The 27,258-nt window shown below is 38.9% G+C and overlaps 1 protein-coding gene across 4 annotated transcripts in view; it reads right to left on the reverse strand.

The window, feature by feature from the left end:
- Nucleotides 1-27,258, reverse strand: part of hyd (E3 ubiquitin-protein ligase hyd) — a 112,200-nt gene continuing 84,942 nt past the window's right edge. For 2 of the 4 annotated variants that reach the window (XM_070091807.1, XM_070091809.1), the window contains 9 exons: nt 21,355-21,571; nt 20,750-20,998; nt 10,959-11,195; nt 9,920-10,085; nt 8,629-8,764; nt 8,280-8,489; nt 5,683-5,830; nt 3,375-3,605; nt 1,277-1,633 (listed from right to left, as the gene is read on the reverse strand). In XM_070091807.1, the coding sequence (XP_069947908.1) occupies nt 1,421-1,633; nt 3,375-3,605; nt 5,683-5,830; nt 8,280-8,489; nt 8,629-8,764; nt 9,920-10,085; nt 10,959-11,195; nt 20,750-20,998; nt 21,355-21,571 (1,807 nt within the window). In that variant the 3' untranslated portion in view covers nt 1,277-1,420. Of the gene's footprint in view, nt 1,634-3,374; nt 3,606-5,682; nt 5,831-8,279; nt 8,490-8,628; nt 8,765-9,919; nt 10,086-10,958; nt 11,196-20,749; nt 20,999-21,354; nt 21,572-27,258 lie in introns of all 4 variants that reach the window. The other 2 variants (XM_070091806.1, XM_070091808.1) reach the window with 2 other exon arrangements.

Genomic DNA, 27,258 nt, shown 5'->3' on the forward strand with positions numbered 1-27,258 from the left:
TTTTGTTACACTACTTGTTTTGTATTCTCAGTAACAAATCAAATAGCTAATAAAATAAAAATCCTGAAAAGTATAATAACATGGCTTAAATTTACATAAGTCTTAGAAATATGTACTCAAAACAAATAAGCCATACATTGTCATCACATAAACCTAGTGTAACATTTACTTCTCACACATTAAATCATCTGCAAAACTCAAAGCCAAATAAACCACACTCAGTGATATAACACAGTGCATAGAGTTTGCCTGTCATCTTCTTCTTTTGTGGAAAAATTAAAGTCTTTGTTCGACAAGCACAAAGATCACCGCCTCATTTCCCACAGCCAACAACAGCACATTATGACAGATTATCACTTGTCTTCATTCCAAGCATGTCCAGGCTGATATGCTCAACTGATCATACCATCATGTATAGTCCTAAACTTTTAAATATTTCTCTAAGACATAATTCAACAACATTTTAATATCAAAGCCACTGTGAACAGTGTCAAAAACAAAGTAACTCAAATTACAACATTCTAGTAAAGATTTTCACAGGATTCCAATTCAGGACCAATCACCATTGCACATCATCACTTACAGTAGCAGTCTATGGCAAATACTTTACATACATTTGACTGCAAATACATCATTCAAGTCAAAGATGTACTTAAAATATACAAGTGTGTTCTAAGAAAAATTTTGATACATTGAATTTACAAAAAAAAAAAAAAACACTTTTGATTATTATGTGGTCATTTGGCTGTCTTCTTCAATCCAGTCTATTTACTGGATTCAAGTCTGAAGTCTAAGGCATTAAAATCTTCATATAATACATTAAAATTTGAGGTACCAATAACTGCAAATGTTGATGATGCTTAACCCATGGCTTCTGATGCCACTTGTCAACATCTGTCTTTATTTGCCACAACACTTTGTGCAAAGTTCAGCAGCACAAATTAAAAATATTTATAAATAGAAGCATCATGTTATAAGCTGAATTTCAGGTGCCAACTGTGTATCAAATACACAAATTAGCTTTATTTATATATTCTTGAGTCACTGTTGCATATTAGTAATGCCTCCACTATTACACTTTTATTAACCCAAGGAAATTTTATTTATTCAGCTTTTATAGAACAAACGTAAATCACACAAACAACTTTTAACAACGTTAAGCTAACACTGCTCACAGTAGTCACACATCACCTCTATCCCTCGTGTGCTGTACTAGTTTCCATTCCCTTAACTTGGAGAGTAGCCTCAAAATGTCTCTTGAGAACTGACTTCTTTTCCCCTTCCCCTCGAACAAGTGAAATAAAAGTTAACACTTGGTACCCAAACACTTTTCTTATCATTTTATATACTGCACCTTCATGGCTGATAAACTCAAATTATTCTCCCTTACACTTATCCAAAAAAAATTTGTAAGCATCTCTCAAACAAAGCCAAAGTTTTTAGTCTTAATGGCTAGGAGTAGTTTGGAGCGTAAAATAGCACGTGTTGAATAGAGAGGGATATATAGGCGGCTGATGCACGTGTTTGCTGTAGGAAGGTGGGAATCATCTGCCGGCCGGATGGTAACTGATGGCATAGGCTGGAATCCTTCTTCAGATGCAGGCAAAGCAGGTGAACCAGTCCAGAAATATACCTGAAATATAAATCAGTATGGTAGTTTTAACATGCAAATTTATATGCTTCAGCATATATATTCCTCTATCAACCTCTTATACTACACTGTAATCTTATAGGAAGTTCATTTAAAAAAACATCACCACCTTCTTGCTCAAGTACTCTTTCCTCCATGTGCTGAATATTCATAATAAATGCATGTAAACAATTCAATGTAGCAAATATGATCCGATCCCTTAGTTTGACAGTTCTGGGATTACCAGTAGCACATTTAAATCTTTCTCCCTAGAGTAATGAACTATTTACATTCGTATGTAACAAAATTCCAGCACAATCACAAGTAACTCAGAAGGGACAAGGGGTAGAGCTGGTCATTAGCTGTTGATTAAGCTGGAGGCTTTCCATAAAATTATGTCTTATGGTTGCAGATGTGGCCATCACAAACCCTCCTAGTAAATCTAGTTGGTAATCCCAGGACTGCCAAACTGTGGGTTTGAATTCTGCTCATTATACTGAATTCTTTCAATCACCTTTCTTCAATTTTATACATAGGAACATACTACCACCATTCTTTTTTTGCTTTGCTGCACAATAAAATATGTTTTTTATATTCCTGTACACTAATATGCAAATAGCAAAGTGCATGTGTGATTCTCTTGTCAATGACATGCAGTTAAGAAACAAAAGCACATCAAAATTCTTGTGCTATAGCCCCTTCCTTCTCTTGATGACATGAGCACTAACATCTGTCAAAATGTTGTCTGGATCAACAAAAAGCTGAAGGCAGTGTTTGGCAACTAAACAATGATGCATTAGTGGCATTCACACACTACATTCCTTCTTTTTCTCTCCCTTATATGTTTGCACTCTTTCTACAACACTTCCTCCACTGCAAAACTTCACATGCATGGATAGGATGTACTTTTTTATGTTATAATCAATGCATGAGGGCTGACAATGTAGTTTTTAGTGGAATTAGCACTGAAGTGAGAAAAATTAATTTGTGATAATATGCATGAGCAAAAATGCAATTTAGGCAAGTCAGTCCCAATGTTTATCCCTCATTCCCCTTCTCCATCACATTTTCTAAATATCTGTTTCTTTGTTGGTACATTTTGGTCAAAAAATGTTGATTTTTTTATTTGCTTTCTGAGATGTAACTATTTTTGTTTCTTCAGTTATTTCGTATCAATATACTGAAGCAATATGTGTGAGTGAGGTGAAAGTGTTGAATGATGATGAAAGTATTTTCTTTTTGGGGATTTTCTTTCTTTCTGGGTCACCCTGCCTCAGTGGGACACGGCCGACTTGTTGAAAAAAAAAAAAAATTACTGAAGCACACTAAGGATCTACTCAGTGCAGTGTTCTGAGCACCTCTGCAAAAACAGTGATAATGTGCGAGTGTGGTGAAAGTGTTGAATGATGATGAAAGTATTTTCTTTTTGGGGATTTTCTTTCTTTTTTGGGTCACCCTGCCTCGGTGGGAGACGGCCGACTTGTTGGAAAAAAAAAAAATCTCAAAAAAAAGAAAGACCTCTGCTGCAAATCATTAGATTAAATGAATAGTTCTATAAATGAGACTGATTACAGGTTTTGCATTCTGGCAGAAATGCTGATCATTTCCTTATGACTCGAACATGTGAGATGATGATATTTTTTTGGCAAGGTTTCCTGACACACTCAGTTGAAGAGTTAATCTACTGTATTAAAATGTTTTTTGCTATAAACTAAATACACTATTACTATTTTTAACAACTTACCAAGTCTTGTTTTTCTTGATTAGTCATTTTTTCTACAATGGACCAGAGCCAACGCTTGAACTTGTTGAGACGGTCATTTGACTCAGCACTCTCATCATTGAATGAAGTATAAGAGATGAGAGTAGCAACATTGATGTCTCCAACTCCATTGAGTAATAGCCGTAGGTCCTCAGCTGTTAGAGAATCTAAAGAACCTCCGGGGATAACGTCGAACACCCCATCTCGAATATTCTATAGGGCATAAACAAAAGTTCAGTATTTCAATTGGCATTCTTTGTCATACATAACATAATGATTTGCTTATACAGTGGAACCTCTACTTACGAGTTTAATCCGTTCCATGACCTTGCTCGCAACTGGATTTGCTCGTTTGCAGAGTCAATTTTCCTCATTTAAATTAATTGAAATGGAATTAATTCATTCCAGTGGAATTCCAGGCACGAGATAATACTTTAATAATTGCCCTAATATCAACTCTACAGCTTATTTATCTATCACATTTCATGTAATATGACATAATGAACAATATTAATAACATAGAAACGTGATATATACACTAGAATGAATAAAATACATGTCATTAGGTATGTGGCTAGTGGTGGTGATAGCAGCCATTGTTGTTGGGGTTTATAGGGCCACCACAGCAGCCATTCCTGCTCCTGACTACATGTGTAGAGAAACTAGGATAACCCAAACTTATAAGTGTGGGTTATCCTATAACTACACTTATAAGTGTAACTACACTTATCCTATAACTACACTTATCCTATAACTACACTATCCTATAACTACACTTATAAGTGTAGCACTTATAAGTCAAGAGTGACTTATAAGTGCTACACTCTTAATGCTTCACTTAATTGCTACACTCTTAATGCTACACTTAATTACCACACTCTTAATGCTATACTTTGCCACTGCTGCTTCATGTTGTCTGCCACTGCTGCCTCATGATGTCTGCCACTGCTGCCTCATGATGTCTGCCACTGCTGCTTCATATTGTCTGCCACTGCTGCTTCATGTTGTCTGCCACTGCTACCTCATGAAGTCTGCCACTGCTGCTTCATACTGTCTGCCACTGCTGCTTCATGTTGTCTGCCACTGCTGCTTCATGTTGCCTGCCACTGCTGCTTCATGTTGTCTGCCACTGCTGCTTCATGTTGTCTGCCACTGCTACTTCATGATGTCTGCCACTGATGCTTCATGTTGTCTGCCACTGCTACCTCATGATGTCTGCCACTGCTGCTTCATACTGTCTGCCACTGCTGCTTCATGTTGTCTGCCACTGCTGCTTCATGTTGTCTGCCACTGCTGCTTCATGTTGTCTGCCACTGCTGCTTCATGTTGTCTGCCACTGCTACTTCATGATGTCTGCCACTGATGCTTCATGTTGTCTGCCACTACTGCTTCATGTTGTCTGCCACTGCTACCTCATGATGTCTACCACTGATGTCGCCAAAGAATCGAACATTTCTGCTATTTTGAGCTCAATTTCAAAGTACTTTTCATCGTGAAATCAATTAAAATCATATTTATTTTTGTAGTATATCTTCCATTCTATCACATGAGACCAAATAAAACGAGAATACAACCATAAAAACCATACGAAAATATACTGCTAAGGGGAGGCTAATGACTGAGAAGTGAACTCCGTTATTTATGGTCAAATTTCTTTCATTTTTGGTGTACATTAAGAAGCATCTTTTCATCATACATTGCCCAAGTTTCAATAAGATAGTCCAACAAACAACTGAGATCCAATTCCCTAGATCAAGAGCAAGAGCCCCCTCACCAATGTCAATTTACCTCCCTTGAGGCCCGCTCACATCTGGAAATTTTGCTTGCATCTGGAAGCAAAAAATCGATCGAGCAGCTGCTCGCATCTGGAAAAACTCACACGTGGATGCACTCGTAAGTAGAGGTTCCACTGTACATTATAACACACGACACAATTCACTCAATCATTAAATGCATTCTACTGATAATCTAATAAATCCACCTTATTCCATTAAAATGACAACATGAAAAATCAAAACTGAGTAGCATTATTAATTATATTTCAATAATTTACATTTCTTAAGCATTAACAAACATTTAAAAGTTCATCTGTTTATCTTTATCCTCCATTGTACTCTCCCCATCACCCTAACAGCTCTAGCACTCAAAATAGCCAGCTTATGGCTTTCTTTCTTTTTATAACAACAAAAGGCAAATCAAAACTCCCAAAGACAACTGTCCGTTTCAAGGCCAAATTCCAAAATTTAAACAATCATAAAAGAAGTGCTTAGATTCTTTCATATCTGCTTACCTGCAAAGCTTTCTCCTGAGATTTAACCATACGATATTCTGCATACTTGCGTACATAGTCATATACATTCCCAGTTGTTACTTCCACATTACGCCCTCCACTAATGAGTTCTATATTTGTGCCACCTTCCTCAGGGATCACATCAATACTGTCAAAGTTCACAGAAAATAAATATTAAATTAATTTTTATGTATATATGTACATTACTATATAACATTATACTAACCAATGATCTCCCTAGTTTCAATAGGCTGACAATATGATAATGATTCAAGAATGTGATTCTGGAGAGGAATCTTGAGCGGATGGATTTATGAAGGATGAGGTTAATCATAGAATTGATGAGGGAAAAAAGGTGAGTGGTGCGTTGAGGTATATGTGGAGTCAAAAAACGTTATCTATGGAGGCAAAGAAGGGTATGTATGAAAGTATAGTAGTACCAACACTCTTATATGGGTGTGAAGCTTGGGTGGTAAATGCAGCAGCGAGGAGACGGTTGGAGGCAGTGGAGATGTCCTGTTTAAGGGCAATGTGTGGTGTAAATATTATGCAGAAAATTTGGAGTGTGGAAATTAGGAGAAGGTGTGGAGTTAATAAAAGTATTAGTCAGAGGGCAGAGGAGGGGTTGTTGAGGTGGTTTGGTCATTTAGAGAGAATGGATCAAAGTAGAATGACATGGAAAGCATATAAATCTATAGGGGAAGGAAGGCGGGGTAGGGGTCGTCCTCGAAAGGGTTGGAGAGAGGGGGTAAAGGAGGTTTTGTGGGTAAGGGGCTTGGACTTCCAGCAAGCGTGCGTGAGCGTGTTAGATAGGAGTGAATGGAGACGAATGGTACTTGGGACCTGACGATCTGTTGGAGTGTGAGCAGGGTAATATTTAGTGAAGGGATTCAGGGAAACCGGTTATTTTCATATAGTCGGACTTGAGTCCTGGAAATGGGAAGTACAATGCCTGCACTTTAAAGGAGGGGTTTGGGATATTGGCAGTTTGGAGGGATATGTTGTGTATCTTTATATGTGTATGCTTCTAGACTGTTGTATTCTGAGCACCTCTGCAAAAACAGTGATAATGTGCGAGTGTGGTGAAAGTGTTGAATGATGATGAAAGTATTTTCTTTTTGGGGATTTTCTTTCTTTTTTGGGTCACCCTGCCTCGGTGGGAGACGGCCGACTTGTTGAAAAAAAAAAAAAAATAGAAGAGAGCCAATAAATTATAAACACAGGGATGAGACAGCATACATTTGGAGTATACAACACACCGTACTTTTTTTTTGAAATAAAAACTTTCATTATATTTATTCATTGCAAAGTTAATGTAACCATTTATTACATCCATAATGAAGTAGTGAATAATATATTCTTGTGCTTATTTAACTTAATGTGCTCTGAAGGAAGGGTGTTAATTGGGGCGGCTTTTTAAACTGTAGTGTAGGTGCACCTCTGGCAAGACAGTGATGGAGTAAATGATAATGAAAGTTTTTTTTTTTTTTTTTTTTTTTTTTTTGGGGGGGGGGGGGGGGGCCGGGGTCACCCTGAATCAGTGGAAAACAGCCAATGTGCTAACAAAAACAAAATACCAGATTATATTTAACTGTGGTAAGATATTACTTTCAACCTGAAATATTACAAGTGCAAACTCTCTTAGTTCTTGTAACTACAGCACATATTTGCATTTTCTCCATGGGGAAGTGGAGAAAAATCCTTCCTCTGTAAGCCATGTGTACTGTAAGAGGTGACTACAATGCCAGGAGCAAGGGCCTAGTGACTCTTTCTCCTGTATAAATTAATAAGTGTAAAAAGAAGAAAAACTTGATAAAGTTTTCTTCTTTTTCAGGTCACCCTGCCTTGGTAGGGAATGGCCAGTTTGATGGAAAAAAAAAATGGCAATTATCTATTCAAGTATGCAGGAAGGAAAGCACTAGAGCTTGGTCCTGCACTCTAGTGACAATATTACATCCCTGTATGGGGTCCACTCCCAATGAGTCAGTGGGGTAGGGGTCAGCCTAGGAAAAGTTGGAGGGAGGGAGTAAAGGAGGTTTTGTGTGCGAGGGACTTGGACTTCCAGCAAGCGTGTGTGAGCATGTTAGGTTGGAGCGAATGGAGACAAATGGTTTTTAGGACTTGACATGCTGTTGGAGTGTAAGCAAGATAACATTTATGAAGGGATTCAGGGAAACTGGCAGGCCGGACTTGATTCCTGGAGATGGGAAGTACAGTGCCAGCACTCTGAAGGAGGGGTGTTAATGTTGCAGTTTTATAACTGTAGTGTAAGCATGCCTTTGGCAAGATTGTGATGGGGTGAACGATGAAAGTTTTTTTTTCGCTTTTTTATCAGTCATGTTAAAGAAATGCTTCCTGATAATCCTGTGACTCACTTGAGTATGCAATTTCCTACTCTACCCTCGTTTACCTTCCTGCTCAAGAATCTATCTTTGTCTACCTGGTCTACTGTATATCCTGTGGTACAGTAGTAAGATATATTCCTGCATTAACAAGTCAGCAATCTGTACCCATAGTAATCCTCACTCTTCACATTACTTAGAAAATCTTAAATCTAAACACAAGGTTAAGTAAATAAAAATATATAAATAGAGTACCTGAATGTGAGATCCAGAGCCTTAAACACGTCAGTGCCAGTGTCCTTATTCTCGGCATCTAACACTAGTTTGCGCAAACTCTCATACATCACTGGGTCGAAGAAGGCTAGGTCATGGAAGCGCACGGGACGCCCCAGAATATACTTTAGAACGTGGCGGTTTAGGTAAATAGGACACAATTCGTTTTGTAATAAGCACAACCCCAAAAGTCTGGCAAAAGATAATTAAATTATTAGTAAGAAAATTCCACTAAAACATCTTATGAGAGAAAATATAAACTGGACAATCTTTTAAAATAATTAAACAACTTTGTTATAATTCAAGTTATAAAATTCAGTTGGCCACTGACCTGCCAACATTACGGAATGCATTAAGTCTTTCTGGAGTTGGTCGACTCTGGCGAGGAGAGTAGAAACCTCTCTTGCCCGGCTGGTAAAACAGGGGTGCACTAGCATCCTCAGGCTCCTCTCCTCCTTCATCCGTGTCTATGGTGCATCAGACAGGCATATTAAGCAAATTCTCCCACTCTATTTTTTGTAAACATGAAATTTCAGAAAACAGTCTACTGTCAATCATAATTAAGAATGATTGCATGAAAATATATTTTCAGTGTCATCTTCAAAGGCACCTTATTAGTCTGGCATAGTGAGTCAATTTTTTATTTTCTTCCTTGGCATCCATGTTTTATGCTCATTTTATGCATTTGTAAGGGTTCATTTTTGTTTGGTATAGATTGGTCCATGGTGACTACACAATTCAAAAGTTACCATTCAGTAACTACTCTTCCACTTCCTTAACCTTTTAACTGTGTCCAACATACTAGTACACAGGTGCTAGTACTGTGTCCGACATACTAGTAAGCTTCATTTTTTGCACTCGCAAATCTGCCACCATCCAATAAATTTTTACCTCAGGACAACTCTTTGGGTCTTCTTCCATCTATTCTTACATTTGAAAAAATCTAATTCCAGCAGGGTCCACAAAATGAATCTGGTTAACTACTCAGGGGATGACTGTGTCCGATGTACTAGTACACCTCACTAGCAAAAGTAAACAAAGGAACCAGGAGCTGTTCCATCACCAGCTTCCCTACCAGCAAACAGGGTGTGCAAGAGGCTCAAAGATGACTTATTCAGTCAACATTTATTGTACTATTAATTATATTCATGGTACTGACAATGGAATTCAGGCACAAAGCACACTGGTATAACCCAGAATAGCCCAGTTAAATCAATGTGAATAATTTCCATGTTTTGATAAGTAATATTATAAGTATTCATTATACACACCCTTAGAAGACCAAACCAGTAAAAAATATAATAAAAGCACAATTATAGAGTATATATACCATATTTATAACCTAGTAAAATCAATCAATATGACTTATTTCCATGTTTTGAGGAGTATTACACTTGGAGACAGTTGTAAAGTTATAAGTATTCCTTGTGCATAGCTTAAGAAGACCAAAATAATATAAAAAAAAGAATAAACAACAATTATACCGTATATATTCCGTATATATATACATATACCGATTATTCCAAGTGAGGCAATGTTTGTAGTTTTAAAACATTTTGAAGCATCTAATATTATAAGAAACTAGTATATATAACTAGTCTGTCAATACACTTTTAACTTACCTTGGTGTGAGGGGGAATACTCAGGAGTATGATCTCTACCCTGGGCAAGTATTAGGTCCACTGCCTCGTCCACCTTTTGCCGAAGTGCATCCTCACTAGCAGAGAGTAGAAGCAGCTGAGCATGTGTTAACTCCAACAACATTCCAGTGATTTTGCTGGCCAGAGACTGTCAAGAAGCAAAATAAATTGAAGAATTAAATAATGCATTCATCAAATACAGTATCTACATTAAGGGAAGATTCTATATCTTAAAATATTTGAACAGGGTTTTTAAACAAGAACAGAAAACTAAATTAATAATGGTAAACCATAAGATTATGTATCCTTACATTAATGATATACACAATATCCAAGTAGAAGATGAATAAGATGCATGCCGAACACTTGGTTATCTGTATTGTTAATATGTTTCACCTGCTCAGCTGGCTTCTCCAGTTTGAATATAAAATTGATTAAGTTACTGAAGACAGTTGAAAAAGTTGGGATTTTTTGAGGAGTTTAGTCCCTCAGCCATCACTGACAGAAGCAAGCAGTAATTTTGAGGTATTCAGTCCCTGAGCCTTCTCAGCCATCACTGACAGAAGCAAGCAGTAATTTTGAGGTATTCAGTCCCTGAGCCTTGATCACTCCCAAGTATAGGTACATGGTTGGAGTTTTATATACTGTAGCTAGAAATGAGGGGTGACAGTTGGAGATGGCATTACAGGTGGGCCCACTAGCAGACCTACTGTCCCTGTGCCTGGCAGGTTGCAAGTCCCTCTCAAATCTAACCCTTCTCACACATTAAAACATGCTAGTAAGTTGTTGTGCAACAGTTGGAGATGTCCTCTGTATCAAGACACCACTGTGTTGCTGTGTCAGACAAGTACTGATACAAAAAAATAGGCACTTTTTAATTGCCATTTAAACTCACCTACCAACTTCATTTCTGATAAGGATACATTAAAATAACTATTTAGTAACCACAGTACAGCAGTAAATATCCTTCCAAATAAAAGATTATGCTAAAAGCTTACTCCTGATACAGTACAGTACTTACTGGCCTGAGGCTCTGTACTTTGGGAAACAGAGCTTCTCCAATTTGCAACATGTTGGAAGGTAGGTGTTCATTGCTGGTCCCCTCTCCTGTCATGTAGAATGGTCGAGCATCCACAGAGAGTGTCTTGCGAGCTTCTCTTCTCTGTAATGAACGAGATGACGATGCACCCTGGCGACGGTCTCTGTCACGTCCCTTGTATTGACCATATAAACTATATCGTACCACAGATAACCCAACCTGAGGAAAGAAAAAAAAATTATATGCACATGGAGCTGTTTTGGATAATCATTTACTATAATTTTAAATTTTAGGATGAAATGAAAATTTTATCAACTTCAACTCTTTCTGTGTCTCACATACCTCTACATATTAATCACAGCACCCTCAATTTTGGCCTAGATATGAGAGAATGGGTCTATACAGTAGGTGTGCACAGTATAAAAAAATCCTGCCCAACACAGTACATGGTGGGAACAACTAACCTCTGACCATGTCTTTGGTTTAAAAAAGCAGCTTGAGACATGTTTTAGGATTTTTTTTTCTTGGTTTTATGGGCAGTTCCCTGGTATCAATAGAATGGAGGACATACTAGTGAAATGGAGATGATTTTGGTCAGTTTCAGACCAGAATTAGTTTGAAATAGGCCTCAAAGTGGGGGAAATATATGATTTTTGGTGATTTTCCTGAGGAAGGGTTGGGCCTCCCCCCCTAGTGCCCATAAACCATGACCAACCATTCCTGGTTATATTATCCATGAAATAAGAGTAAATCTTCTGTGTGTGATGGTGTTTTTTTTTTATGATAATGGTCTCTCTCGAGGCCTGGGAACTTGATTAATGAACAGAGGTAATGTTTTTTTTTAGTTTTGTGTACAAATGACCAAATTACTCACTTCTGTGCACTTATAGGGTAGATGCAATAGTTGAACGGGTGGTTTCTTGTGCTCAATCAATAGAATGGAAGGTATACTAGCAAAATAGATAAGAATTTGGTTGAATGGAACAATGGAATTTACTTAAACCTTTGACTGTCGAGACCCCTGCTCACAAACTTGCTCTCAGTATCAAAGAATTTGAAAAAAAAAAAAAAATCTTATGAAATGATAGAGAATCTTTTCCCGATGGTAATGACACCAAAAGTACGAAATTTGACTGAAAACTTATGGAATTACGCTCTCGCGAAGTTAGCAAACTCAGCTACATTTACACATCGGCAATTTTGCCCACTCTGAGCCCTAGTTTCGGCCAATTCCATTGTTCCTGTCGACCAAACTCACAGCTATTTCTTTAGAATTCCATTTGTTCTGTCGATTGAGTACAAGAAACCACCCATTTACTGATTTCAACCACCCAGGTGGTCAGAAATTGGCAATTTGGCCAATTTCACACAAATTAAAAGAGATGCCAATTTCAAAACAGGGTCCAGAATGAACAATGCAGACATTTCTGGCACTAAAATAAAAAAATTTCTGTTATCAGTCATATCTCCAGGCCCCTCTTACATTACTCTTGCTTTCTATTTTGAATTTTTATTCACGCAAAAAATAGAAGACTCACTGTTATGCAGACTACTGCATTATTGTAATAATTGAACCAAGTGAGAGAGTAATTGTGGTAGGGGACCTGAATGCTAAAGTAGGAGAAACTTTTAGAGAGGGTGTGGTAGGTAAGTTTGGGGTGCCAGGTGTAAATGATAATGGGAGCCCTTTGATTGAACTTTGTATAGAAAGGGGTTTAGTTATAGGTAATACATATTTTAAGAAGAAGAGGATAAATAAGTATACAAGATATGATGTAGGGCGAAGTGACAGTAGTTTGTTGGATTATGTATTGGTAGATAAAAGACTGTTAAGTAGACTTCAGGATGTACATGTTTATAGAGGGGCCACAGATATATCAGATCACTTTCTAGTTATAGCTACACTGAGAGTAAAAGGTAGATGGGATACAAGGAGAATAGAAGCATCAGGGAAGAGAGAGGTGAAGGTTTATAAACTAAAAGAGGAGGCAGTTAGGGTAAGATATAAACAGCTATTGGAGGATAGATGGGCTAGTGAGAGCATAGGCAATGGGGTCAAAGAGGTATGGGGTAGGTTTAAAAATGTAATGTTAGAGTGTTCAGCAGAAGTTTGTGGTTACAGGAAACTGGGTGCGGGAGGAAAGAGGAGCGATTGGTGGAATGATAATGTAAAGAGAGTAGTAAGGGAGAAAAAGTTAGCATATGAGAAGTTTTTACAAAGTAGAAGTGATGCAAGGAGGGAAGAGTATATGGAGAAAAAGAGAGAGGTTAAGAGAGTGGTGAAACAATGTAAAAAGAGAGCAAATGAAAGAGTGGGTGAGATGTTATCAACAAATTTTGTTGAAAATAAGAAAAAGTTTTGGAGTGAGATTAGCAAGTTAAGGAAGCCTAGAGAACAAATGGATTTGTCAGTTAAAAATAGGAGAGGAGAGTTATTAAATGGAGAGTTAGAGGTATTGGGAAGATGGAGGGAATATTTTGAGGAATTGTTAAATGTTGATGAAGATAGGGAAGCTGTGATTTCGTGTATAGGGCAAGGAGGAATAACATCTTGTAGGAGTGAGGAAGAACCAGTTCTGAGTGTGGGGGAAGTTCGTGAAGCAGTAGGTAAAATGAAATGGGGTAAGGCAGCCGGGATTAATGGGATAAAGATAGAAATGTTAAAAGCAGGTGGGGATATAGTTTTGGAGTGGTTGGTGCAATTATTTAATAAATGTAAGGATGAGGGTAAGGTACCTAGGAATTGGCAGAGAGCATGCATAGTTTCTTTGTATAAAGGCAAAGGGGACAAAAGAGAGTGCAAAAATTATAGGGGGATAAGTCTGCTGAGTTTAGGTAGTAGGTTGGTAGACAGCAACCACCCAGGGAGGTACTACCGTCCTGCCAAGTGAGTGTAAAACGGAAGCCTGTAATTGTTTTACATGATGGTAGGATTGCTGGTGTCCATTTTTCTGTCTCATAAACATGCAAGATTTCAGGTATGTCTTGCTACTTCTACTTACACTTAGGCCACACTACACATACATGTACAAGCATATATATACACACCCCTCTGGGTTTTCTAATATTTTCTTACTAGTTCTTGTTCTTGTTGTTTATTTTCTCTTACCTCCATGGGGAAGTGGAACAGAATTCTTCCTCCGTAAGCCATGCGTGTTGTAAGAGGCAACTAAAATGCCGGGAGCAAGGGGCTAGTAACCTCTTCTCCTGTATATATTACTAAATGTAAAAGGAGAAACTTTCGTTTTTCCTTTTGGGCCACCCCGCCTCGGTGGGATACGGCCGGTGTGTTGAAAGAAAGAAAGAAAGAAGTCTGTTGAGTATACCTGGTAAAGTGTATGGTAGAGTTATTATTGAAAGAATTAAGAGTAAGATGGAGAATAGGATAGCAGTTGAACAAGGAGGCTTTAGGAAAGGTAGGGGGTGTGTGGACAAGGTGTTTACAGTGAAACATATAAGTGAACAGTATATAGATAAGGCTAAAGAGGTCTTTGTGGCATTTATGGATTTGGAAAAGGCGTATGACAGGATGGATAGGGGACCAATGTGGCAGATGTTGCAGGTGTATGGTGTAGGAGGTAGGTTACTGAAAGCAGTGAAGAGTTTTTACGAGGATAGTGAGGCTCAAGTTAGAGTATGTAGGAAAGAGGGAAATTATTTCCCAGTAAAAGTAGGCCTTAGACAAAGATGTGTGATGTCACCATGGTTGTTTAATATATTTATAGATGGGGTTGTAAGAGAAGTAAATGCGAGGGTCTTGGCAAGAGGCGTGGAGTTAAAAGATAAAGAATCACACACAAAGTGGGAGTTGTCACAGTTGCTCTTTGCTGATGACACTGTGCTCTTGGGTGATTCTGAAGAGAAGTTGCAGAGATTGGTGGATGAATTTGGTAGGGTGTGCAAAAGAAAAAAATTAAAAGTGAATACAGGAAAGAGTAAGGTTATGAGGATAACAAAAAGATTAGGTGATGAAAGATTGGATATCAGATTGGAGGGAGAGAGTATGGAGGAGGTGAATGTATTCAGATATTTGGGAGTGGACATGTCAGCGGATGGGTCTATAAAAGATGAGATGAATCATAGAATTGATGAGGGGAAAAGGGTGAGTGGTGCACTTAGGAGTCTGTGGAGACAAAGAACTTTGTCCTTGGAGACAAAGAGGGGAATGTATGAGAGTATAGTTTTACCAATGCTCTTATATGGGTGTGAAGCATGGGTGATGAATGTTGCAGCCAGGAGAAGGCTGGAGGCAGTGGAGATGTCATGTCTGAGGGCAATGTGTGGTGTGAATATAATGCAGATAATTCGTAGTTTGGAAGTTAGGAGGAGGTGCGGGATTACCAAAACTGTTGTCCAGAGGGCTGAGGAAGGGTTGTTGAGGTGGTTCGGATATGTAGAGAGAATGGAGCGAAACAGAATGACTTCAAGAGTGTATCAGTCTGTAGTGGAAGGAAGGCGGGGTAGGCGTCGGCCTAGGAAAGGTTGGAGGGAGGGGGTAAAGAAGGTTTTGTGTGTGAGGGGCTTGGACTTCCAGCAGGCATGCGTGAGCATGTTTGATAGGAGTGAATGGAGACAAATGGTTTTTAATACTTGACGTGCTGTTGGAGTGTGAGCAAAGTAACATTTATGAAGGGGTTCAGGGAAACCGACAGGCCGGACTTGAGTCCTGGAGATGGGAAGTACAGTGCCTGCACTCTGAAGGAGGGGTGTTAATGTTGCAGTTTAAAAACTGAATGTAAAGCACCCTTCTGGAAAGACAGTGATGGAGTGAATGATGGTGAAAGTTTTTCTTTTTCGGGCCACCCCGCCTTGGTGGGAATCGGCCAGTGTGATAATAAAAAAAAAATAATAAATGTCAACCCATTTGTGACTGTATTAAAATGGCTAGTTGGACACTTATTAGACAATGACGCCATTTGTTTACTCTTGAACATTGGCAAAAATTGAACATTTCTACTAATTTGAGCTCAATTTCAAGGTCCTTGTCATTGTGAAACCAATCAAAATCATCTCTATCTCTGTAATATGTCTTCCATTCTATCGAACGAGACCAAGAAAACGAGAATACAACCATACATACTACAGTGGACCCCCACATACCGTTGGCATCACATAACGTTAAATCCGCATACCGATACATTTTATCGCTAAGATTTTACCTCGCATACTGCTAAAAAATCCGCTCAACGCTATTTGTCCGAGACGCGTCTAATGTGCGGCCTGAGCCAGCCTCACATGTTCCGCCGGTGGCATTGTTTACCAGCCAGCCTCCGCGGTAACATCCAAGCATACAATCGGAACATTTCGTATTATTACAGTGTTTTTGGTGATTTTATCTGCAAAATAAGTGACCATGGGCCCCAAGAAAGCTTCTAGTGCCAACCCTACAGGAATAAGGGTGAGAATTACTATAGAGATGAAGAAAGAGATCACTGCTAAGTATGAAAGTGGAGTGCGTGTCTCCGAGCTGGCCAGGTTGTATAGTAAACCCCAATCAACCATCGCTGCTATTGTGTCCAACAAAACGGCAATCAAGGAAGCTGTTCTTGCCAAAGGTTCAACTGTGTTTTCGAAACAGAGATCGCAAGTGATGGAAGATGTTGAGAGACTCTTATTGGTATGGATAAATGAAAAACAGATAGCAGGAGATAGCATCTCTCAAGTGATCATAAGTGAAAAGGCTTGGAAGTTGCATGAGGATTTAATTAAAAAAATGCAATGCCTGCAACTAGTGATGATGTGAGTGAATTTAAGGCCAGCAAAGGTTGGTTTGAGAGATTTAAGAAGCGTAGTGGCATACATAGTGTGATAAGGCATGGTGAGGCTGCCAGTTCGGACCACAAAGCAGCTGAAAAATATGTGCAGGAATTCAAGGAGTACATAGACAGTGAAGGACTGAAACCTGAACAAGTGTTTAATTGTGATGAAACAGGCCTGTTTTGGAAGAAAATGCCAAGCAGGACCTACATTACTCAGGTGGAAAAGGCACTCCCAGGACATAAGCCTATGAAAGACAGGCTTACTCTGTTGATGTGTTCCAATGCTACTGGTGATTGCAAAGTGAAGCCTTTATTAGTGTATCACTCAGAAACTCCCAGAGCGTTCAGGCAAAAGAATATCCTCAAGGCTAATTTGTGTGTGCTGTGGAGGGCAAACAGTAAGGCATGGGTCACTAGGGACTTTTTCTATGACTGGTTACACCAAGCATTTGCCCCCAATGTGAAAGATTACCTAACTGAAAAGAAATTAGACCTTAAGTGCCTCCTGGTGTTAGACAATGCCCCTGGTCATCCTACAGACGTGGCAGAGCGACTTTATGGGGACATGAGCTTCATTAAGGTGAAGTTTTTGCCTCCTAATACCACTCCTCTCCTGCAGCCCATGGACCAGCAGGTTATTGCAAACTTCAAAAAACTGTACACAAAAGCTCTTGTTTGAAAGGTGCTTTATAGTGACCTCAGAAACTCGATTGACTCTAAGAGAGTTTTGGAGAGATCACTTTAATATCCTCAATTGTGTAAACCTTATAGGTAAGGCTTGGGAGGGAGTGACTAAGAGGACCTTGAACTCTGCTTGGAAGAAACTGTGGCCAGAATGTGTAGACCAAAGGGATTTTGAAGGGTTTGAGGCTAACCCTGGGAATCCTATGCCAGTTGAGGAATCCATTGTGGCATTGGGAAAGTCCTTGGGGTTGGAGGTTAGTGGGGATGATGTGGAAGAGTTGGTGGAGGAGGACAATGAAGAACTAACCACTGATGAGCTGCTAGATCAACTTCAACAGCAAGAGGCCAGACCTGAGGAAACTGGTTCGGAGGAGGGGAGAGAGAAATTGAAGAAGTTGCCTACTTCAAAGATTATGGAAATGTGTGGAATGTGGCTTAAAGTGCAAACCTTTTTTGATGACAATCACCCTAACACAGCTATTGCAAGCCGTGCTGGTGACTATTACACTGACACTGTTGTGAAACACTTTAGGAAAGTCATAAAGGAACGAGAGGTACAGGCCACTATGGACAGATATGTTGTGCGACAGAAGTCCAGTGACTCTGAAGCTGGTCCTAGTGGCATTAAAAGAAGAAGGGAAGTAACCCCAGAAAAGGACTTGACACCTCAAGTCTTAATGGAAGGGGATTCCCCTTCTAAACACTAAGACTCTCTCCACCTCCCATCCCATCAATCATCACCAGATCTTCAATAAAGGTAAGTGTCATGTAACTGTGCATGCCTTTTTCAGTTTGTGTGTATTAAAATTAATATTTCATGTGGTAAAATTTTTTTTTTCATACTTTGGGGTGTCTTGCACGGATTAATTTGATTTCCATTATTTCTTATGGGGAAAATTCATTCACATAACGATAATTTCGCATAACAATGAGCTCTCGGGAACGGATTAATATCGTTATGTGGGGGTCCCATGTATATGAAAATACGCTCAAAGTTGACGTTTTAATCCAAAAACACGGAAGAGTTTTTTTTCTCATTATGCACTGCATGCTTCAGGAGTTTCTTTTATACTGCGCACACTGATTACACAGACCCATTCTCTCGCATGTGGACCTACCAACTTTCTCCCGCTTGATTTGAAGCCGCTAAAATTTTGGAGTATAAATACGTCAAAAACACTGGCTCGTAAGACCTATATATATATCAGAAACAGTCAAAGGGTTAAAATAGGATGCAAAGTCAGTGAAATCACCAATGCATAAATTGCACCCAGACCTCTAAATTTATACCTGCATAATTACATAAATTTTCCATCAAATTTCGTACTTTTAGTGTCATTAAAAGATTTTCTGCCATTTCTGAAGAAAAAAATTATTAATTTTTATAAATTTTTCTTAAAAAAAAAAAAAAAAAAAAAAAAAAAGACACTGGGAGTAACATGAGTTTTGGGGGTCTGGACAGTAAAAGGTGTTAAATACAATTAATAATAGCCTCTAAGGTGCATGGTGGTGCCAAGAGGAAACGAGTGGATCTCAGTGTTAGTCAGACTTGGCCGAGTTTGGCGTCTCAGTGGCACAGGTACGTGAGGAATGTGGTTTTAAAAATGTGTCTGATATCTGCAGAAGCAAGATCAAACTTAATGTAGATGCTAGTAGAGCTTTACAGCTCGTATGACTCGCAATTGAAGTTATTCCTAGTCACCACTATTGATCATGGCAGTTTACACATCTCTCCACTACAAAAAATTAAATAAAATTACTATAAATTACATACAGTACCATAAAACTGCTATACAGTACAGTACTGTACTGTATAGCAATACTACAGATTACAATACCCATACTGTTATTTTGCTTTCTGCATTAGCAGATAAAATCCACTACTTCAAAAGACAAACAGATCATCACGAAAAATTTATTTTATCATTTTGAAGTAATGGACAATTGGCTTCACTTTTTTTTTTAACACGTCGGTTGTCTCCCACCGAGGCAGGGTGACCCAAAAAGAAAGAAAATCCCCAAAACGAAAATACTTTCATTATCATTCAACACTCTCACCTCACTCATACATAATCACTGTCTTCGCAGAGGTGCTCAGATACGCCAGTTTAGAAGTCCCTTCAAACTGCCAATATCCCAAACCCCTCCTTTAAAGTGCAGGTACTGAACTTCCCATTTCCAGGACTCAAGTCCTGCTTCTCTTTATCTGTATGATAATATACAGTTTTCTTCTTTTTCCCTTAAGAAAAAAAATCCTTTAAAAATTCAAGTGCATCTACTGAGCCAATGTGCACTGTGTGAGGAAAAAAAATATTGCACAGTAAACTCTCAATATAACACTTTTAAAAATATAGGAAAAGACTACTTACTGGTTAAATTGTACATTTAACTCTTTTATTTCCCATGTTTATTGCAGTATATCTGTAAAACTGTGTACAGTACTTTATAAGAAACAGCAGAGAACACTTTAATGCACTTTATTTTTACTATATTTTAACATCATTCTGTGCATCTCCCAATAGTCTACTATATCAAGAGTATACTGTATGTATACCCTCATACACAGCCTACATTCACAAGTGAAAAATTAAAAAAATGCAAAACTAAATATAACACTGAAGAGTACAATAATAAATACTATCACATGAAGTTCAAATAACCAGCATTAAAAATACTTCAATATTGAACATCAAGACATCTTAAAATTACCCCCAGGGTATTTACAAGTTTCTCATTAATTATGAGTCGCATTGTCATGTCTAGATTTCTTCTCACTCAAAACAAAGTAATATTTTGTAAAAGGATTCAGGAAAACCAGTTAGCTGGACTCGAGTCCTGGAAGTGGAAAGTACCCTAATACTGATCTTTGAAGCACCTTGCTTGTTATACTTCCCCATTCTGACACATCTCCCCAGACAATTACCCTTTGCCTCCTTCCTAAGGTACACTCTGATCCACCAGAGTACATTTCCTGTTATTTCTGCCTGCACCTTAAGTTTTTTGCCCTCATTTCAAATACCTTCTTTCAGTCTTAAGAAAATGCAATCAAAAGAGGTGGGCAGGAGGAAGGAGGCAGGAAAAAGAGGAAGGATGAAATAAGAGAGGATGGAAGGAAACAGAGAGGGTAAGGAAAAGCAGAGGGGAGACAAGCAGGCAGGCAAGCAGGGATGGAGTGGGGGGGGAGAAGGTCAAGTTAGACATGGCACGGCATACATTTCTAGTCCACACTGTTACTGTGATATATAGGCACTACCTACTGTCTGCAAGTGGCAACACACACAATAAAGCTAGCTGCCTAGTTATATAGAAAAACTTGAGAGAATGACATACTTCTTTAGGCCTCACCTGGCAGGGCTCCAGGCTGGGAAGCTTCTCTCCAGATAGCAAAGCTTCGGCAATCGCTGTGTAAAAAGATCTGGCCACCCCAGAGCCTTCCCCGGGCTCATCACGGAATGTAACTTTAACCCGATTGACTGCTAGAGGAGGAGATGACTGTGTGCCTCGTCTATGGTAATTATTGTACTGGGTATTGAGTTCCTTAAATGTTTGAGTGACTAATTGCCCTCTCTCACGATCAATCTGCAAACAAAAATGGAAAATTGACAAGTGTTAATAAGAATATTACTATACATGAATTTACATTTTCTATTAACTTCATCAGAACTTCAATGCAGGTTTCCCTTGCTTTATGAAGTTTTGCCATTATGTGATGTCCCATTTCTCTCAGTAATTCTGTCCATGTGTGTAATGTATATTTTCCATATGCAAACAGTGGAGTTTTCAAAGCATATTGAAGATTCTTATTATGCAGGATTAAAGTGTTGGATGGCCTGACTGAGCAGTATAGCTGGAACACATCTACACCATTAATCTAGAGAAAAAATTAAAAGCTCATAAAAAAAAAACACTTGAAAAGTACACTTTCAGAAGCCCACCTTAGTGAGATTCAGATCACGCTGTTGACAATTTCGAAGCTTTTCCATTTCTCTTCTAAATTTGGCCTCTTTAACAGGGAAGCCTCCAAGCTGAGCAATTATGGAGCCTGGTTCAGCTCCAACATCATCTATGAACACTCTTCCAAACAGCTCTAAAGTCAGTCTCCAACGTCCTAATAGCAAGTCCTGAGATACTCCACTTCTTAATAAAGCTGGTCTGTGTTAAAAATACAAAATATAAATTATTTTTGAGAAATTATTCAAATTTAAGACTTAAGAATACACCAAGTAAATACAATTAGAGAGGAAAAAATTAAAGGAGAAAAATAATGAAAGGGAGTGACAGCAATTATGAAATATGAAGGCACCATTATGTTTGGAGACTACTGGGACAAGCACAACAATATACATTCAAAGGTGGGACCAGAACAAGCATAAGATACACACTGTATTCTCTCTCTTGATTGTATCTCACTCCACCTCAACCCTTCACCTCCTACATGTTTTTAAATTAATCATAATTCACCTCCCTTACTGTTAACCATTTGGTATTGAATCTAATGTTGTGAATCAAAGTCCTAGACCATACATCTACCCTTCATTTTCTGAGTGATATAAAAAAAATTACGATAGGGATACCCTATCATATACATAATTGACAATCTTTGATAAATAAGATAAAATAAATAAAAAAATTAAATAAATCAATATTGTTTTTAACACATCATCTGTCTCCCACCGAGGTAGTAGTAGATTGGTAGACAGCAACCACCCAAAGAGGTACTATCATCCTGCCAAATAAGTATGAAGCAGAAACTGTATTAACTCAATGGTAGGATCTGTTGGTGTGTTTTCTTTCTGTCCCAAACACACAAGACTGCAGGTACATCTTGCTACTTCTACTTACACATCCAGTAGGCATGTGTGAGCATGTCTGACAGGACTGAGTGGAGCAAGTTGTTTTAGGGACTTGATAAGTTGCTCGAGTGCAAACAAGGTAACATTTCATAAAGGAATTCAGGGAAACCAGTTAGTCAGGTAAGATAAGATAAGATTTCGTTCGGATTTTTAACCCCGGAGGGTTAGCCACCCAGGATAACCCAAGAAAGTCAGTGCGTCATCGAGGACTGTCTAACTTATTTCCAATGGGGTCCTTAATCTTGTCCCCCAGGATGCGACCCACACCAGTCGACTAACACCCAGGTACCTATTTGCTGCTAGGTGAACAGGACAACAGGTGTAAGGAAACGTGTCGAAATGTTTCCACCCACCGGGAACCGAACACGGGCCCTCCGTGTGTGAAGCGGGAGCTTTAGCCACCAGGCCACCGGGCCTGGGGATATCTGCAGTTTGGAAGGGCATTTGAACTGTAGTGTCTACATGCTTCTGGCAAGTGATGAAGTGAATGATGGTTAAAGCATTTCTTTTTCGGGTCACCTTACCTTGGTGGGAGATGGTCAGTGTTAAAAAAAAAAATCTATCTACATATCTATCATTCACACGCAGGCAGAAGTGTACAGAAGTTCAAGTACCCGTATTCTTAGTGCCTAGTTATCTTCTGCATCAGCAGACCAAGTCCACCACTTCACAAGACAACCGGACGCTCGTGAAATTTTAATTTCATAATTAGAGAATTGCAGACAATCAGCATTATCCAACTCCCTATTAGTCCATTAATGAAAGGTTTTATTATACTTAACATTAATATTGCAAATTGAACTTAGATCTTTGGATGTTTGCTATCACCACAAAATTCATTCCATCCCCAAATACATTCTTAGACATCCTACAAGTTTACAATCAGTGAATAATAAAAAAAATCCACAAAAATTTTTGTGCATTTTTTATGCTCTTATTAAATATAACTCCAATCTGACATTAATAAAAAGGAATATCCAAAAGAAAAATTTGGGCTTGGAAAACCCTATGAACATAAGAACATAAGAAAGAAGGAACACTGCAACAGGCCTACTGACCCAAGCGGAGCAGGTCCATGTTTTCCCCCCGGATTAGACCAATGACCCACCCCCCGGATTATCCCAATGACCCACCCAGCCTGGTCATCTCCACTCAAGGATGGAGCACTGCACCAGACCCAGCAGCACAAGCTAGTCAGGTCAACTCACACCCACCCACACCCACTCATGTATTTATCTAACCTATTTTTAAAACTACACAACGTTTTAGCCTCAATAACTGTACTTGGGAGTTTGTTCCACTCATCCACAACTCTATTACCAAACCAGTGCTTTCCTATATCCTTCCTGAATCTGAATTTTTCCAACTTGAAACCATTGCTGCGAGTCCTGTCATGGCTGGAAATTTTCAGCACGCTATTTACATCCCCTTTATTTATTCCTATTTTCCATTTATACACCTCAATCACATCCCCCCCTAATTCTACGCCTTTCGAGAGAGTGCAGATTCAGGGCCCTCAATCTACCCTCATAGGGAAGATTTCTGATACATGGGGTCATCTTTGTCATTCTCCTTTGTACGTTTTCCAGAGCATTTATATCCATTCTGTAATACGATGACCAGAACTGAACAGCATAGTCTAAATGAGGCCTAACCAAGGATATATAAAGTTGAAGAACAACCTGAGGACTTCTATTATTTATACTTCTAGATATGAAGCCAAGAATTCTGTTAGCTTTATTGCGAACACTAATCCACTATTGTCTTGGTTTTAGGTTACTGCTAACCAGAACTCCTAAATCCTTTTCGCAATCAGTAGTATTAAGATCTACATTATTTAGTTTATATGTGGCATGGTTATTTAACTGTCCAACATTTAGAACTTTGCATTTGTCAATACAGTGGACCCCCGCATAACGATTACCTCCGAATGCGACCAATTATGTAAGTGTATTTATGTAAGTGCGTTTGTACGTGTATGTTTGGGGGTCTGAAATGGACTAATCTACTTCACAATATTTCTTATGGGAACAAATTTGGTCAGTATTGGCACCTGAACATACTTCTGGAGTGAAAAAATATCGTTAACCGGGGTTCCACTGTATTAAACTGCATCTGCCACTTCTCCGACCATTGCGTCAGTCTATTCAAATCATCCTGGAGTGCTCTAATGTCCTCATTAGAATGAATTGGATGGCCTATTTTGGTGTTATCAGCAAATTTGCTCATGTCGCTATTTATTCCCTCATCTATGTCGTTTATGTAAATTGTGAACAACGGGCATAACACTGACCCCTGAGGAACACCGCTTGAGACGTGCCCCCATTCTGATTTCTCCCCATTTATGCAAACTTTCTGCTGTCTAATTGTCAGCCATGCCTCTACCCAGGAAAAAATTTCTCCTCCTATTCTGTGTGCCCTAAGTTTCCTCAATAGCCTCTGGTGTGGAACTCTATCGATAGCCTTACTGAAGTCCATATACACAATATCATATTCATTAGCATGATCTACCTCCTCAAACACAAATTCTGAATTAAATCTTATGGTTAGTTTTGAATTTTGAAGTAATGCACCATTAAAAAAATAATAAAAAAAGGCTCCACAAAAAAACATAATCACAGCTATTCACACCTAATTGGGGTTCAAATCTATATGAATTAAGACTTGGGTAGGTAGTTACAAATAATTTTCATGATTTTTTTTTTTTTTTTTTTTTTTTTTTAAACAAGTCGGCCGTCTCCCACCCAGGCAGGGTGACCCAAAAAAGAAAGAAAATCCCCAAAAAGAAAATACTTTCATCATCATTCAACACTTTCACCACACTCGCACATTATCACTGTTTTTGCAGAGGTGCTCAGAATACAACAGTCTAGAAGCATAAACATATAAAGATACACAACATATCCCTCCAAACTGCCAATATCCCAAACCCCTCCTTTAAAGTGCAGGCATTGTACTTCCCATTTCCAGGACTCAAGTCCGACTATATGAAAATAACCGGTTTCCCTGAATCCCTTCACTAAATATTACCCTGCTCACACTCCAACAGATCGTCAGGTCCCAAGTACCATTCGTCTCCATTCACTCCTATCTAACACGCTCACGCACGCTTGCTGGAAGTCCAAGCCCCTTACCCACAAAACCTCCTTTACCCCCTCTCTCCAACCCTTTCGAGGACGACCCCTACCCCGCCTTCCTTCCCCTATAGATTTATATGCTTTCCATGTCATTCTACTGTGATCCATTCTCTCTAAATGACCAAACCACCTCAACAACCCCTCTTCTGCCCTCTGACTAATACTTTTATTAACTCCACACCTTCTCCTAATTTCCACACTCCGAATTTTCTGCATAATATTTACACCACACATTGCCCTTAAACAGGACATCTCCGCTGCCTCCAACCGTCTCCTCGCTGCTGCATTTACCACCCAAGCTTCACACCCATATAAGAGTGTTGGTACTACTATACTTTCATACATTCCCTTCTTTGCCTCCATAGATAACGTTTTTTGACTCCACATATACCTCAACGCACCACTCACCTTTTTTCCCTCATCAATTCTATGATTAACCTCATCCTTCATAAATCCATCCGCCGACACGTCAACTCCCAAGTATCTGAAAACATTCACTTCTTCCATACTCCTCCTCCCCAATTTGATATCCAATTTTTCTTTATCTAAATCATTTGACACCAACCACCCAGGGAGGTACTACCGTCCTGCCAAGTGAGTGTAAAACGAAGCCTGTGATTGTTTTACATGATGGTAGGATTGCTGATGTCTTTTGTCTGTCTCATAAATATGCAAGATTACAGGCATGTCTTGCTACTTCTACTTACACTTAGGTCACACTACACATACATGTACACATTTATTTATACACACTCATCTGAGTTTTCTTTGATTTTATCTTAATAGTTCTTGGTCTTATTAATTTTCCTTTTATATCCATGGGGAAGTGGAATAAGAATCTTTCCTCCGTAAGCCATGCGTGTTGTAAAAGTCAACTAAAATGCCGGGAACAATGGGCTAGTAACCCCTTTTCCTGTAAAGATTACTAAAAAGAATAAGAAGAAGAAAATTTTCATGATATAGCTATTAAATGGTCAACTGAATTGGCATGTGCTTTAGTAATGCGGACACAGTGATTTTGTGTGAATGATGGTGAAAGCTTTTTTTTTTTTATTATTTATTTTTTTTGAGTCACCCTGCCTTGGTGGGAGACGGCCAATGTGTTGAATAAAAATATAAAGCCTCTCCTCACTTAGCGACATACTAGTTTACCAATGCCTCAGACTTACAATTAGCTCTCTGACCAGTATTCATACCTAAATACGTGTAGTTTATATCAGAGCTGATTTCCTCTATTCTATTTCAATATACACTACATTATTTTTATTTATTTTATTATCACACTGACCGATTCCCACCAGGGCAGGGTGGCCCGAAAAAGAAAAACTTTCACCATCATTCACTCCATCACTGTCTTGCCAGAAGGGTGCTTTACAGTACAGTTTTTAAACTGCAACATTAACACCCCTCCTTCAGAGTGCAGGCACTGTACTTCCCATCTCCAGGACTCAAGTCCGGCCTGCCGGTTTCCCTGAACCCCTTTATAAATGTTACTTTGCTCACACTCCAACAGCATGTCAAGTATTAAAAACCATTCGTCTCCATTCACTCCTATCAAACACGCTCACGCACGCCTGCTGGAAGTCCAAGCCCCTCGCACACAAAACCTCCTTTACCCCCTCCCTCCAACCTTTCCTAGGCCAACCCCTACCCCGCCTTCCTTCCACTACAGACTGATACACTCTTGAAGTCATTCTGTTTCGCTCCATTCTCTCTACATGTCCGAACCACCTCAACAACCCTTCCTCAGCCCTATGGACAACAGTTTTGGTAATCCCGCACCTCCTCCTAACTTCCAAACTACGAATTCTCTGCATTATATTCACACCACACATTGCCCTCAAACATG

This window comes from Cherax quadricarinatus, chromosome 37 (genome assembly GCF_038502225.1).
Source record: "Cherax quadricarinatus isolate ZL_2023a chromosome 37, ASM3850222v1, whole genome shotgun sequence".
Classification (NCBI taxonomy): Eukaryota; Metazoa; Arthropoda; class Malacostraca; order Decapoda; family Parastacidae; genus Cherax; species Cherax quadricarinatus.